The sequence below is a fragment of the Grammomys surdaster genome, unplaced genomic scaffold, assembly GCF_004785775.1.
Source record: "Grammomys surdaster isolate TR1022 unplaced genomic scaffold, NIH_TR_1.0 125946, whole genome shotgun sequence".
Lineage (NCBI taxonomy): Eukaryota > Metazoa > Chordata > Mammalia > Rodentia > Muridae > Grammomys > Grammomys surdaster.
In genome coordinates, this window is record NW_021620768.1 from 2,620,712 (window position 1) to 2,636,181 (window position 15,470).

General features: G+C 57.5%; 1 protein-coding gene and 1 long non-coding RNA gene across 5 annotated transcripts in view; one reads left to right on the plus strand and one right to left on the minus strand.

The window, feature by feature from the left end:
• Nucleotides 1-20: 20 nt before the first annotated feature.
• On the minus strand, nucleotides 21-15,451 carry Zbtb7b (zinc finger and BTB domain containing 7B). 4 transcript variants are annotated; one of them, XM_028753262.1, is made up of 4 exons: nucleotides 15,367-15,385; nucleotides 15,105-15,205; nucleotides 2,692-3,860; nucleotides 21-2,346 (listed from the first exon to the last, which is right to left on the minus strand). In XM_028753262.1, exons 3-4 carry the CDS (start codon nucleotides 3,852-3,854, stop codon nucleotides 1,881-1,883), a joined length of 1,629 nt encoding a protein of 542 aa, XP_028609095.1. In that variant the 5' UTR covers nucleotides 3,855-3,860; nucleotides 15,105-15,205; nucleotides 15,367-15,385; the 3' UTR covers nucleotides 21-1,880. The 4 variants fall into 4 exon arrangements, with proteins under 4 accessions (XP_028609095.1, XP_028609094.1, XP_028609096.1 ...); XM_028753261.1 differs by having other exon boundaries at nucleotides 15,105-15,451; XM_028753263.1 differs by lacking the exons at nucleotides 15,105-15,205; nucleotides 15,367-15,385 and adding an exon at nucleotides 9,235-9,850.
• Nucleotides 13,938-15,470, plus strand: part of LOC114609040 — a 6,869-nt gene continuing 5,336 nt past the window's right edge. Inside the window, exon 1 of the long non-coding RNA XR_003709454.1 lies at nucleotides 13,938-14,578. This is a non-coding gene — a long non-coding RNA (uncharacterized LOC114609040). The remainder of the gene's footprint in view (nucleotides 14,579-15,470) is intronic.

The following is a 15,470-nucleotide window of genomic DNA, read 5'->3' on the forward strand; positions in this document are numbered from 1 at the left end:
GAGCCAAAAGTAGACACACATATGAATCTTAAATTATTATTATTTCTTCCTGTCACTTACACCCGAGGCAGGGGGCAGGGGTAGATGAAGGGAATGGGCGTGGGGAATGCTTTCCCCACTAAGGCACTGAGTGGGAAAGCCACAAGGAGAGAGAGTGGAGGCCATTGTCCCCACTCTCTGGGACTAAGCCCCAGGTTTCTCCAGCCCTGGGCTCCCCTATCACCTGAAATGCTAAGATGAGGCCCAGGGCACCCGACCTCCCTCCTAATATATTACATAATCACTTTTTAAATAGACACAGGGACTGGTCCTGCCACCCCTCCCTGTGTGACCCCTCCCCACTGTTGGGGGTACCTGGGCAGCTGTGCAAATGGGCATGGAGGTGCGTGGGGAGAGGAGAGCACCGGGCCCCTGAACCTGCCCCTTTCCAGGAGGGGGAAGGGCCACCAGGCCAAAAGGGTAAATAGTGCAAGGCAGAGCCCAGGCCGCAATGGGGGTCCAGCACCCAGCGAGGAAGAGGTGGGGCGAAGATTCTTCCCCACCCCAGGAAAATTGATAGTTAAAAATGTGAAATTGGATTTCAACAAGACCATCAGAAGAGGCTATGTACAGAACGGGGGTGGACTCAGTCTTAAGAGTGCCAGGCAAGGTCTGTGGCAAGGCTCCCTTTCCCCTAGGTCTGCTCTGCAGCTCACTTTTCCCAGAGGCAAGAGAGTTGCCTAGCCACCTTGTTGGCAAGGGGGCACTCGCTCACAAGCCAGGAGGGCTGGGTGTGACGCTAGCTCACTAAAAGTGGTCGCTGGGGGGCGCTCACCCTTACAGGGCATGGCCACCAGATGGCGCCAGCTTGCCCGCTCCCCACAAGGCTACCTCAACCCCTCACCCCATCCCACACCCAGCGCCCGCCAGCCCGGGGGCGGCGTGAGTCAGGGGCAGCAAGCAGCAGAGGCGGCTCCAGCTTGCACCTGGGCGGGGAGGTAGGGAGGAGAAGAGGGTAAGACGCCCGGCCCGCCCTGCCCTCTGGCCCCAGGGAGGGAGCGCCAGGAACAAGACATTCCCTGCCCCGGGACGCGGGAGGGGAGAGGTGGAGAGCTCCCTTAGCTGGGCGGAGCCCTTCTGCTACCCCCAGGGGCGGGCGAGCCAATCAGGCCACCCTGCCCTCTTCTCCAGGACCCCATGACTCAGCGTTGGAACTGGGTGGAGGGGGACTGGGATGGCTCCGTCCTTACAGGCCCAGTCCCCCGCCACCCCAGTCTTTCAAGCCTCCACCTTGTTTCCCCCTCTTACCCTTCCTTTGCCACCCCCCTTTGCATAATTTACGGCCAGGAAAAAGGAACAGAAACCAGGAAGGAGGGGTCTCGGAAGGGAGGGGCAGTCCACCCCCTCACACAGCCAAAACCCAGGGGGCATGGGAGTAGCGCAAGGCTTTGGTCCTAAGCCCCAGCCTCCTAGAAACCCGCATAGCCGAAGTGGGACCCCACAAATCAGAGATAGATTATTGCTTCAATTCCCCAGTAGTGGCTGGGGACAGGGACCCCACCTTTACTCTGTGTGTGTGTGTGTGTATATATATATATATATGTATGTATATATACATATATATATATTGCACGTGTGTGTGTGTAACACACGCACACACACACACACACACATATTTCATGTTTAACTCCTTGGGTGATCACCCCAATCTAGAGAGCTTGTGCCCCAAAACCTCAGCTTGGAATTGGAATGAAGGCTCTGGGGGGTAAGGGGGGTTGATTCTGATACAAACAAGGTTCAGCATCCCTGACCCCCCGATACCACTTGTTTTGTGTGCTCCCCATTGCTTGGCATGGTGTCCCAGGCCTTGTGCTGTTCCAGCCTGGCCATTCATCCCTCTTTTAAGAGGACTCCATGGCACCTTCAGCCTGTGGTGTGGTAGGTATCCCTTCCTCCTCCTCCTCCTCAGGGGGCCCTTGTGTAGTGACTGGGGGTCCCGTGGTGGCCGACTGCTCCCAGAATCGAGCCAGAGAGAGGTGGAACGTGTCCAGGTGGCCATTGGAGAGGTCGAGGCCAGCAGGGGATGAGGTGGTGGTCGAGGGTGGTGGGTAGTGAGGCGGTGCATCATCCTTGCGGCGCCTTCGGGTGCGCACCTCCAGGCAGTTCTGACCCTTGAGATGGCGCTGCAGGTGGTCCTCCTTGGCGAAAGCCTTGTGGCACAGGTGGCACTCATAGGGCCGGTCCCCAGTGTGCAGGTGCATGTGGTTCTTGAGGTCGTAGCTATGCAGGAAACGGGCTGGGCAGTGTGGGCACGAGTAGGGCCGTTCTCCTGTGTGCTTCCGCATGTGGATCTTCAGCTTGTCATTCCTAGCACAACAGGGGAAAGGGTAGACATTCAGGACACAGGCTAGGATCCCCAGCCCATCTTAGCCACGCCCCCAGGCCCCGATCCACTCTTGTTCCTCACTGAGGCCCCAGGAGACCCTTTTTGATTGGCTCTTAGCTCAATGGGCACCATGAGTGCTTCTGCTTCCAGTTCAATCTTCTTGGGCACTAGACCATTCCTGAGGATGCCCTTCCTTGCCTCTTTTGACCTCCCACCTCGTTCTAGGAACACACCAGAGAGCTGGCCCCCATGACAATCACCTGCTTTCACTCAGGTCTCATAGCCACCCCCAGCCCATTCTGGGCCGTCCCCCACCTGGTGCTCACCTGGTGAAGCGGACGCCGCAGACCTCACAGGCAAAGGGCTTCTCACCAGTATGGGTCCTCATGTGTCGAGGCAGTTTGCCTGCCCCATGGATTATCTTGTGACAGACTGGGCACTCTTGGGGCATCTGTGAACGGCGTTTACGCACCAGCTTGTCTTGGCCATCCAGGCCTGGTGCCAGGGTGTCCTGGTGTAGCGAACTTAGGTAAGCCATCAGGTCAGGATCAATGGGATCTTCGTCTGAGCCCAGCTCCTCTGGTGATAGCGAGGGCTCATTACTCTGTGCTAGCCCATAGGCTGGGGGATATACCAGCTCCTCCTCTTCTTCCTCACCTTCAAAGACTTCATAGTTTAGGGGCCCCTCAGCAGGTGAGGTGGCACCTGTGGGAGAACTATTGCTATCTCCAAGCCCACTGCCCCCACTGTTACCCACTCTACCAACCATCTCTTCTTCTTCATAGGTCAAGGGGTGGGTGAGTACTGTGGGCACCTCAGGGACCAGATGGTTTGCTCGAGCCCCTTTGGTTTGAAGAAAAGCTTTCCGGGGTTTGCGACTGCGGCGGGCGACAGGTCGAGGTGGTGGCGGCGGTGGTAGGAGGGGCACCTGTGGAGGGCTGTCTTCACCATTGGGCATTCCTGAGGTTGAGGCTGTGGTAGTGGCAGTGGCAAAAGCCTCCAGGTACTGTCGGGCTCGCTCACAGTCATCCTCATCTGGGCTGGGGGCTTCTAGCCCACTGCCTTGTAGAATCTCCATGCAAGCAGCAATGACACACGGGATTTCCAGTAGCTGAGCAGCTTGGAGTACGGCTGGCATGTTGGCGCTGCTCGTGGTCAGTGTGGCTGTGTAGGCAAACTCAAGCAGGGCACCTAGGGCCTCTGGTCCTACAAAGTCCAGCTCACACACACCAGCCCCTGCTCCCCCAGCAGTTGTCCCACCACCCCCTGTTCCCATAACAGTCCCCCCTCCCCCCTCCGTAAAGAGCTTCTTGAAGTAGTGGCTACAGGCAGCCAGCACAGCCCTGTGGGTGCGGTACTCAAGACCCTGCGTCCTGATGGTGAGATCGCACAGATGGCCCAACTGGCGCTGCTCGTTCAGGCAGCTCAGGAGCTCACTGCTGTGGTCTGGGAATGGAATTCCAATCAGGTCATCCTCGGGGCTCCCCATCTTCTCCTGCAGGGTCAAGTAGAGGGTGAAGTTAAGAGCACTTATTCCGCCACAGGGGCTGGGGAACCCCTTCCACTTATTGAAGGAGGGGCATATGCTTCTGCACACTCTTCTAAAGGCTTTGCTTGTTGGTATCCCATACCCTCTCAAATGTGACTACCTTCCATGTCATGCACAAGGAAACTGTGGTTCAGACAAATGAAGCAACTGTCTTTCCAGGTGCAGTGCCAAGCTCCGAGTGAGTAGGGTCACTTGGAGTCAGCAGCCCCAGACCACCTTCCTGGTTCTCACACTGCTCTAGCCTGCTTCTGCAGTCCCGCCTTCCTGTGACTTTCTAGAGACTTCCATTTCACCAGCCCCATTCCCTGATCCCTTTAGAAGAAGCGCTGGACTGGGAGGTAACACTGGAGTCCTGGTTTAGGCTTCAAGAGAGACTGACTAAAGACCCATGCTTATCATCTGAAAAAACGAATAATGGTGTGTGTCCCATGGTGACATGGTGAGCCTCTCCAGAGCTCTCTGGCAGAGATGAGTTTAGTCCACACACCAAACAAAAGGAGCCATCCCCTCCCCCTCAGTTCCCTCCCCAAGCTACATTCATTCCCCCAGCCACCAAAAGTTCATCTTTCCTTCAAGATCCCCTCTCCGCTCCCCACATCCTCCCTCCCTCATGGACCTGCACTGGGGTGTCACTGGGCAGGCACTTCCTGCACCCCCACAGATAAGCATCACTGTCAAAAAGCAAAGTCCTACCCCTCCCCTCCCCACTTAAACTATTCTCTCTCCCCTCCCCCCCATTCCAGGGGAGCATGCCTCTCCTCTCCAGAGGCCACAGATCTACCTTAGAGTCTCTTCCTGCAGGGCCCAGCCCACCATCTATCACAGAGGTTGAGTGGGAAAGGATTGTGGAGTGGTCTAGTTGAATGACCTTGAACAAGTCATTATGGTGAGGGGTAAATGCAGCTGGGTATGGCCCAGTGCCTGGTATGGCCTATACTTTACTGTCACACCAGGCATAGTGGCACATGCCTTAAATCCCAGCACTTGGGAGGCAGAGGCAGGCGGATTTCTGAGTTCAAGGTCAGTCTGACCTACAAAGTTATGTTCCAGGACAGCCAGGACTATGTCAGGAGACCCTGTCTCAAACAGACAAAACCCAAAAACAACCAACAAACTAACCAACCAACTAAAAACCCAAACCGAAATCACAACACAAAAACAAACCCGGGGCTGGGGAGTAGAGCTGCAAAGGTCAACCCGTCAGTCCGGATACTCTGTTAGTCTAGAACTAGAGACTGGAACAGCTCTGGGCTCTGGAGGCAGCCAGGCTTGAGTCTGAGTTCTTAGCTCTGTGATCTTAAGCAAGTGATTTTATCTCCGAGCCTCTTTCCTCATCTGTAATACTGGATAATTCCAGCTGACTTCAGGGGTTGTGGTGAGGGGTAAATCAGGCCAGGTGTGGCATAATGCCTAACACACACAGTAGGGGCTCAGTCAGTAGTCTGGCCTCAGGGCAGATTCCAGTGTGTGTAAGGCCTCGGCTGAGAAAACTACTAGGAGACAGGTCTGCCTCTTCCCTCCCTGAATGTTCCCTGAGGCAGCCAGGTTACTAGGCAGCTACTTGACCTTGGACAAGTCATTTCCTTTCAGAGGCCTATTCCTCCAGAGTATGAAAGGCTAGTTCAGACAATCCTTAGGGTAAGGTCGCTTGATCAATCCTGGCCATCTATGGGGAAGAGTTCTGGGGGATGGAGGTGTAAGTCAGGGGCTAAGTATTTCCTCTTTAGGATGTAACACTATCACAGTGGCCTACCCGCTGGCCACCTTCACTACAAAGCCAGAGCTCCGCATGGGAGCACTGAGTGGATGGTAGCCACTCCTGGAAGCTACACCTGGGAATCTTAGCTATCTCACCTGTTCCCACTTTAAGTTCCCAAACCACTTCCCCTGCCTGGGGACCAAGCAGTCTGGGAGTCCTCTTCCAGTACTTTACATGTGGTACAAGAGGCAAATGGCCCCAGGACTTAAGAACAAAGAAAAATCAGGTGGGCAGCAGTGGGCACCCTCCAGGGTCCAAGTGCATGTTCTTCCTAAGGGGCACAAGTGGAGCTATCCTTGCGCCCCATTGGCTGGGAGCATGGTACCCGGAGGCAGGTGGCTCACTCTAGCCTTCACCCTCCATCCCTACCTACTCCACCCATTCCCGTTGGTAAGCCTGCCTCCTTTCTCCCACCCCAGGGCTGATCTCTGTGGTAACTTGGTACTGCAGGTGTACTGTACCGATTGGCTGATCTTGTTGTCAGGTCACAGGCTCAGAGTAGTTCACCAACTCGCACAGGGCTTGGGCAAGGGTGGGTGTTTTAACTCCTTAGGCGCAAATCCAATGCCTATGGCCACAAGGTATCGAGGAAGGACTAGATAGGGAGATGGCATACAGGGCAGGAGAGGGTGTTCTGGGAAATCCCCTAGCCCTGGCACCCATACCAACTGAGGTGCCACCTGGAACTATGCTAGTGCCAACCAGGCCAAGGGGGCACTCCTAGCCCTATCATATGGGAGGAGTTGATGAGGTGGAGGCTTCCCCTTCTTTCTGCCAGGGTGGGGCACTGGTGCCAGTATGCCCACCCCACCTTGGGCACCCTTCCCACATCTGTATCCCAGAGGGCCCAGTCCCCTGCCGCCCCATGTAGGCAGCCCATCCCCACCCAGCCTGGCATGCCCCCTCTTGCTAAGACCTTGTGGGCATGGGTGTGTGTGGTGGTTGGGGGGGCAGCTATGCCAGGGAACCAGGCAAGGTCTGTTTGGTCTGTTTTCCTGGTAGGGGAAAGAACTGGGGGCCACGCCCCATCACTCCCCTCTTTCTCTCGACACCACCCCCCCAGGCTCCCCTCATTGTCAGGCCTGCTAGACCGGCCAAGCCAGTGGGCAGCTTTCGTGAAACCGGGCCCTGTGTCAAGTCTGCACCATCTTTGGTGGGGGAAAACTCAGGGTGACAACAGTGAGAGCTCTGATCACCTACCATCAGGTACCTAAAGGCACCTGCCAGAGTGTGTCCACTCCATCAAAAGGTGGAGGCACTGGCTGACTTAGACAAAGGCAGCGAGAATCTTCCAGGTGCTGACCTTAGGAGGCTTCCATACTAGGGCTGAGGGGCTCGAAAGCCAACCCTGCTGGCCTGAGCCAGCTGAAGGGCAGGCATAGGAGGCCCTGAATGGGGCAGCTGAGTAAAGCTGGCCCCCCTTCTCCCCACCTTGGGGATTAGGGACTGAGGCTTAGTGTGGGGGGCAGCTGGCAGAAGCAGGATTAGTGGCCTAGAAAATAGATGTGGGCGCACATAGCACCCCCCACCATTCCAAGGCCCCTTCTCCCTGTTCTGCCAGGGAGCCAGGAGCCAGAGAGGTACCTGGTGTGGCTTTTTCTGGAGCAGCAGCTTGGAGGCTGAGAGGGTGAGGGCCAGGCTGAAACACCTTCCTGATAGGGATGACTGAGACTCAAGGCACTGCCCAGTGCTCCTGGTGCCTGGGTTAATCACCCCTCCCCCTTCTTTCTCCTTTCTGCCCCCACCCCCCACCCGTTCCAGCCTCAGGTTCTCTTCCTGTTTTTTTGGAACCCAGTTTGCACGAAGCTAGGGCTTTGGCCTGTGGCTGGACCAGAGGGGTAGGGAAATTGGACAGCCAATCCAAAGTCCTCAGGGACCCAGGAACCCTAGTCTATGGTTCCCTCCATCCTTTCTCAAGACTTCTAGATCCAAAGAACCACAGATATCTGAACTGTCCAGTTTCAGGCAGGTGAGGTGGCTGTACCACATGTCACTAGAGTATTGAAAGACCCTCCACAGAGGGAGCCAAAAGACAGGTCCTGGACCCAGTGATGCCAAAGACACTGCACCCTCTCCTCCAGCCCCTCTAAACTTCTACAAGCCTTCCCCATCCCCCATGTGACGCTTCCCCCCTCCTTACTAACCTCACCACCCCCAGCACTCACACTTCCTGGGGGCCGAGGCGGGGAAGAGAGACCGCAAGCCACGAAGGGGGAAGGAGGCGAGGGGAGCTGGCTGCTTCCCGGTGCCGTGGGGGTTAAGCTCCCACCAAGTCCCCTGATCCTGGTGCAGGGGTTCCAGACTGAGGGACACCGAAGCTGCTCCTTTGTAGTCTCTTTGTGTGACATCTGCTCTAGCACACAGCTCTTTAGTCCATCAAGGAGAATGGAACAAGATAAAGATGGCGGAGAAAGGAATGAGGCACGGTTTTTCCAGCCTCACCTCACCACCTGTGGGAAACCCAGCTCATCAGTGGCCCCTCACTTTTGGGCTTTCGCTTGGACTTTTCTTCTTCCTGACCCTTTCCTACCTTCTGTGGGCCTTGTCTTCCCAGCACAAGGCTAAACATTGGTTCCCTTCCTTAGCCCTTATGGGCTTTCCACCACATGACCTCTCCACCATGCCCGTCCCTGGGACTCCTCCGGCTAGGAAGCATCATCACACGGGCTTTTTCTCCCTCTTCCCATTACTCCTCTCACCGAAGCATCTCCCGAGCCCAACATTTACCATGCTCCAAGCATCCCTCCACGCCTGTGTGGAGTAGACAGCCCAGAGGAACTGAATCAAGACCAGGGCTTGTTCTGCAAGGCCTGGTCTTATGAAGAGATGGCTGAGTTTTGGGTACCCATACCTGCCTTCTGGCGGAAGCAGTGGAACCAAAACTTGGGAGCTGCTTGGAGAAAAGAGGTGGGAGAGGTGGGGTGTGCAGAGAGCGGATGTGGGGTAAGGGGGATAGTGAGTGCCTCTCTGCCCGTCAGAGTTTCCAGCCCCGAAGCTACTGGACTTTCCCTAGAGTGCCCATTCCGAGCCAGGTAACTAACTATTCGCTTGGACAGACCCTGGTCACCAGGGTTTCCAGCACGGTCTGACTGGGCAGTACCAGCTCTCCTTAGGGTTAAGGAGACTGCATAAAGTGCCAGGGTCTACCTTGTATCCCCCTCCCCCCAGCCATGTCTTTGGCTGGGTAACCAAGCTGGCTGGTAACCCCACACCCGCTTAGCCGCAGGGAGAAACCTGAGCCCCCCCAAGCCCCAGAAGACACCCCAGCCGGGTCCCCAGAGCCCAGCTCCCTGCCAGCCTGTCCAACCTCCTGGCCCAGCCCAGCAAGCACAGCTTCCGTAGGACCCTTCTTCTGCCTTTCTTGATCCTCTTGGATCCCTTAGACTCTGAAGCTTCCCCACACTCCAGCGCCCCAGCTCCTCTGTTCCCTAAAGCCTCCAATGAAATCTGGGCACCCTCTTCCTAGCCTGTTTTTCAGTCCTCCTCTAACCCTTGGCCAATTCTAGGCCTCCAAGCCTCCCCTGGGGCCTGACCTCCTGAGCCAGAGCTGGGCCTACTCACCTGAACGCTGAGGGGCCTTGCCGGCAACTCCTCCTGGCCCCTGGGGGCAGCACGTTGGGAGGGGTGGAGGAGGGATAACTTGGGGTGGGGGGTTAGGGTGACTGTTCCCCACTCCAGCTCCCTCCTTCAAAGGGGCCGCCTACGACCTGGCCCAGCCCCTCCCCCTACAGCCTTAACCCTCTGGGTGCTGTCCCCCTCCCCCCAGCTTGGAGGGAGGGGTTACAGAAGGACTGGCAGCGTGGGAGAAGGCCCAGAGTCTCTGACTGCAGTGCCCAAAGCCCCAGCTGTCCCCACCCCCGCCTGTCCTTACTCAGTCCTAAAAGGGGAAAAAGGTGAGGGGTAGGAAAGGTAGGCGCCGGCCCAGTCCAGGAGGACAGAGGTGAGGAGGAGCAATGGGAGAGGTTGTTGGAGGTGGGACCAGGAGAAGGAAGAAGGGAGGGGAGGGGACAGAAGACAGCCTTGGCCAAATTGGGAGGAGGGGAACTCTGGACAGTCAGTGCCAGGGGTGACAGGTGCCTAGGTCCCAGCCCCTCAGGGTATGTGGGATTAGGGGAACATAAAGAGACCCTCCAGACCCTTGTAAGCTCTTGCCCCGTTCTGGGAGCTGTCCGGATTCTCTTCACCTTGTACCAGGCTGGGGCCCTCAGGGGCTGGGCAAGGCGGCACCCGCCCTCCTCATAGCCTCACCCCAAACCCACTCACATACCACAGTTCCTCGCCAGGGCGCCAGCCCTGCCAACCAGGCCAGGGGGCAGCACTCATGCCAGACCCCAGTGACCAGGGGGACAGAGCTGGCTGAGGAGGGGTAGACATATTGGGGGGAGCTGTAGGCACCGAAAGAGGAAGGAGCTGGGAGGGGGCATCTGCTGGGAAGCTCCTCGCCCCACCCCTTGCGCAAGCTACTGCTACCCTGGCTGGTTGGGTGGGACCCGCCTGGGCCTCAGGGGGCAACTCAGGAAAGCTCTGAGATGAACTGGGTGGGCCACAAAATGTCATGAAACCCCTGGGATTTCTTATTCTTGGAATGAAAGGTACCCCAATATCCTCCAAACAGTAGTCCATCCTGCTAGGCTCAGAGAGAATCACAGAAATGTCCCTGAAGATACCCCCTCCCTGCTACCCCTAACAGCTGCTGGCTCAGTGCCGCTGGCCTGCTGCTCCTCACCGGCTCCCGGCCTGGCTGGCAGCTACCCACCAGGATGCTGGCAGTCCTGCCCGCCTCTCCCTCCTACCCCCTGCTCGCAGTGCCCTATGCCAACTGTGGGCCTGGGATGGGGGAGGGTCACTTCTGTGCCTTGGTGCCAAGGCAGGCGGGCCCAGGCCCCTGAGGTCCTATAGATAAGCTCCAAGACCCTGTCCTTAAGCCACCTCCTTAAGAGGAAGCATATTGCTTAGGGTTGATACAGAGAATGGATAGGCCTATGAGCAGTTACTGAAGGATCCACACCCCAAGGTGGGGACCAGTGTCTCTCCTGTCACCAGGCGCCAATCTCCCAGCATTCCCCTTACAAATGCTTGGGCACCAAAGTCCCTGCAATTCGTAAGAGCCCCAGTCGAATGCCTATAGCCCGTGAGGGAGTAGGGTGGGGCTGCTCCCTGCCCTTTGATCCCCATAAAGGGAGAGAACTACCCTGGAGGGCAGGGGGCAGGGAAGGAGTTCATGAGGCCCCTCATTTCCCCTGCCAGGGGCATCAGGGCAGGGTGTGGACATCTCTTGGGTGGGGCTCATCCTAAGGTGAGGATGGGTAGTATGTCTCAGCAATGAGAGATGGATGTCAATATCTGGTGTCATATGGAAATGCAGTGGCAAAAACAAAGTAAGGAGAATATAGAGGGGTCTCTGTTACAACCCACTCCAATATTTTTACCCTTACCCAGAAACACTCTTAGACTTAGCCAAACTGAGAGCTCAAGGACTACAACTCCCAGTGTGCACCACAACTGTTTTGCATGTGTACTGGGAGTTGTAGTTCCCTTAAGAAGCCCTGGGTTGTTCTCTTCCCAAGAGCTTAGCTGGTAAGTTAGAGGAAGAACGGTCACAGACCTCTCTAAGTGGAATGCTATTTAAGAAGAGTAAGACAGGTTAGTAGGTTCATGGTGGGGAAAGAAGACCCCCTTACTCCAGGCAAAGGGGAAAGAAAGGAGGAAGGAAGGAGGAGAGGATGTCTGTTGAAAGGGGTATATGGTTGGGGAGGAGCTGGGGGGTTGGGGGGAGTGGAAACAGGAAGGAAACTGAAGCCAGAGACATGAAGTCGAAAGCAAGGTCTTGGGGGAGCCCCACTGTGAGGCGTGGCAGAGACTGGAAAGACATTTCTCCTACCATTCTGGTGTCCTGCAAAGGTATAGGAGGAATTAGTGATGTTAAGTGATATCCAAGTAGTGTGTGTGTGTGTGTGTGTGTGTGTGTGTGACTGTCTCCACTTATTTGCCATCAACCCTCTTTTGCCAAGGGTACCCTCAAAGTCTGGATGTGGTATAGGCATTTGCAGGTTAGGAACCTCTGAAGGTGCTGGAAAGCTAAAAGGCAAAGGAAGAGTTTGGGGCAAGGAAGGGCTCAGTCTGGGGGTGAACACAGAGGAGGGAGTCCAGGTTAGGTCCAGGTGTGAAGTAAGGGCAGGGCAGAGACCTCAGGAGCTAGGAAGCCTCAGGGAAGAGATGGCTAAAGGGACCCAGTATCATCTGCTTCCTATCCATCCCAGGCTGTGGGCCACAAGAGGGAAGCCTTCTTTGGCCTTGCTGAGGCATTTGCTAAACGTACCTGGACTAACGAACATGGCCTACGAACATAAAGATACGGCATCTCAGAACCAGATGCCAGCTGGGTGCCTTCCCAAGGCCTTAGCTTGGCTAGGTGGTGGTGGTAATGGGGTCTTTCTTAACCCTCCAGTTCTTAATGGTGGACCAGTAATTCTATCCCTTCTCCTCAGTCCCCCAGGCCTGCACTGGTACCTGGACACTTGTGTGTTGGCAGGACTGGAGGGGGGCAGCAAGGCAACTTCAAACTGTCCGGGCAAAACGTCAAGTTTACTCACGAGTTTACTCAGCAGAAGGAGGGGGGAAGAGGACAGAGAAGGCACACCCCATGCCAGGGTCCTATCCATCTGCCTGTCTCCACCTTCCTCCCCCACCCTCCTTTTTAGCCCTAGGCCAAAGCAGGCACAAGCCCCAAGGCCTGGTGGCAGGGCTGTCTTAACTCTCAGGAAGGTCAGAGAGCCAAGCAGGCTGGAGGCAGGAAGCCCTGAAGCAGGCCCAGAGGCTTCTATCAGAGGGCAGTGCCCTGCCTGGAGCCCATTGACTCCCCATCTTAGGTCTTTGGCCTTGGACCAAAAGAACTGGGTCTCTCTCAGCCATCAAAAGGAGGGCCTTGCCTCCTCCACCTGAGCAGTCTGCTGGCCTAGTAAGTTCTGACCCCCACATGTCCACTCTTGGGCTGGGCCTCAGGTACCCACACCATGCCATTCAAGGTCCCATTCATCTTAGCCTTGGCTGGGAATGGTGGGCCAGCACTCTATCTGACCTACTTCCCTTTCCTCCCCACCTGTTTTCACTCTCAGCTTCTCTCCCCAAGCCTTCACTGTCCCCACCCCCGAGGTGCTCCCCCCCCCCCCCCCCATGCCTGCTGGGTCCCCTCCCCCACTCTTCCCCAGGGTGCCAAGTGCAAGCACACAAAGGGCCCGATGGTGCATTGTTAGCCCAGCCCCCGCTGCCCGCCGCGCCCTCCTGGGGCAGGCACTAGGCCAAGGAGGAGCTGGGGGCGGTGGGTGCCAGGGGGCACCATGGGGAAGGGGAAAGAGACCAGCACCTGTCTCCCAGACACCAGGACTGTAGCACCTGGACTGAGTAGTAGTGAGAGGGCCCCATTAGAGCAGGCCTGTCTCCTTGACACCTGAGCCTAGTGGGCACTGCTTGCTTTCTTCCCAAGAGCCCCTTTCCGGATAGTATTAACCCCTTCCTGACCCCAGGCTGGGGATGGTGGTACCCAAGGGAGGGGGACAGTGTCTGGGAGTGTCAGCAGGCAACAGCGTGCCTACAGCAACCGTGTAACAGGCACGCTGGGGGAACTGGGGTCCCGGGGGCCAGGGACAGGAGGCACTGGCAGAGATTTCTCCTGGTTTCATCAGCTGCTCCAGGGGGAGCCCCCTGTCCTTCTCCCCAGTTACCACGAAGGAGGAACATTAACTACCATCCAAACCAAGTCAGAAATATGCCCTTCTCCTGCCCAGCACAATACTTCTTATGCCCAGTATCTCCTCCCAATCTAATGTCCACTCCATGCCAGCTCCATAAACAGTGCCAGGAGGGTACAGGGGTGACCAAACCAGTTGGTGTGTGTGGGGTAGCAAAACGCAACCCAATAATCCTCCAGGCCTTAGCGGCCCCCCCACCAAAACACACACTGCCTCAGGGAACAGAGAGTTCCTATCTTGGTTTATTTAACTCCTCACTTCCCAATCTGGCTCCCCCCAACCCTTGACAAACCGTCCCCTCCTCTAGGAATAAGTTGGGGGAAGGAGAAATTACTGCGCTGACTCATTCCCATTCTCAGCTGCAGCTAGGGGTCGCCAAGGCATTCGGGCGGGGGTCAATTCAAGAACGCCCTCCACCTGGCCCGGAAGCCAGGACAGCTTGCCGGTCTCCCCCTCTCCCCAGCACCCACTTCCGGTGTCCCAAACTAGGTCAGCAGTGCTCGTTTCCTGTGGGTCAGCTAGCACCGGCGCCTCTGCCCCTCCCCTGCTCCGGACCCAGGCTCCCCGCCTTACCCCCCGCCCCCCAGGGCGCCCCGAGGTCTCACCACGTCTCAGCCGCCCTTTGATACATGGGGGTTGTGCGGGGCGGGGGGCAGGGGACCCGCCCTCTCTCCAAACACTAGCAGGGCCGGGGCGCCTGGGCAGGCACGTGTCCGGGCACAACCCGCTGCCCACGCTGCCCCCCCACTCCCGCCCCCCCGCTCTGGCCAGGACACGTCGCTCTCTTACTTGGGTGGGGTGGGAGGAGGGGAGAGAAAGCTGGGACTGGAAAGCAGCGCCCCCCACCCCTTTGAATGGCCAACCTCAGCCAGCGGTGCGCACCAGGTTTCCACCACACAGCGACCCCCACTCCGCTTAGGGCAGGTGCGCCGGCGCCGGCGGCAAGACCGCTGGTAGGTCGAGTTCTTATCACCCACCCTAGCACCGGAGTTGTGAGAGCAAAAGCTGACTTTGAAAAGGTGGCGGTGGGCCTGAGGCTTGAGAGGAGGGAATGTGATTGCGGAGCGGGAGGGGCAGCGGGGTCGTTCTGCTGAGCTGCACTCCCGCTGGAGAGACGACGCGGCTCTGGAAGCGCAAGAAACCGAATAGTCCAGCCGGTAACTTTCCCCCAAGCCGCGGTTCCTCCCGCCGCCCCCCACCCCCCCATGCCACTGGCCTGGGTCCAGCCCACCATGCCAGGGGGGCGCGGAGCTGGGTGGGTGGGTGGGGACACGCGATGTCCTAGTTAGAGTCCGTCAGGGTTTCCATTCCCTTCATTCGGTCGGGCCTGGGGTCTCCCTCTAAACTCACAAAGGCGACTGGGGCGGGGGGAGTTCAGCGCAGCTTACCCCCTCTCCATCCCGTAGCTCACGGTCTGTCTGATATTAGAAGTGCAAAGAAAGTTTCTGGAGACCCTCCGCTCAGAGTTGGGGGGGAGGCCATAGTTCTCTACCTTTCCTCCAAGTTAAAACCAATTCCAAAGACCCAGGAAAGCTACAGGGAATGCGACTGGTTGAAATCTGGTGTGCGTGCGTGTGTGTTTGTGTGTGTGTACAGGGGTCTCACAGGACGCACGAAGGACACTGCAGTAGGCACGAGTCTAGTGGATCCCGAGCCAAGGGATAAAAAGTGGGGTTCACTTACCTCTCAGCCGTCGGGTCCGCTCGCTGGAGCTGCAGAGGCACAGGGTGTAGGAAGAAGCGCGTCCCCCGCCAGGCTGGGGGGCTTGGGGCCCTGCTCCGGTCCTGGTCAGAAGGCCGCGGTCAGTGGCTCGCTGCTCGTTGCTGGGGGGCTCCTCCTACGCCACCCTTTGCCTCCTCCTGCTGCCCGCCCCCCCCCTGGCCGCGGGGAGCCGTACATTCACCTGGCTCCTACCCGCCCCCCCCCCCCCCAGGGCCCGCCTCACCTGTCCTGCTGTCTCACCTGTCCTCTCTCTTGCTTTGCCCCCATCCCTCCCCTCCCTCCCCCCGCCCCTGCCACCCCCAAACTCCCCCCCCCACCCTTAGCAAC

Bases quoted from the DNA above. Each gene is read 5' to 3' on its own strand.
- Zbtb7b (XM_028753264.1), bottom strand. From the start codon at position 8,021: ATGTCACACAAAGAGACTACAAAGGAGCAGCTTCGGTGTCCCTCAGTC. The intron at 3,861-7,838 runs GTGAGTGCTGGG...TTGACCCTGCAG, and splicing joins CGCCTCGGCCCCCAGGAAGT to GAGAAGATGGGGAGCCCCGA. The intron at 2,347-2,691 runs GTGAGCACCAGG...CTGTTGTGCTAG, and splicing joins TGCGGCGTCCGCTTCACCAG to GAATGACAAGCTGAAGATCC.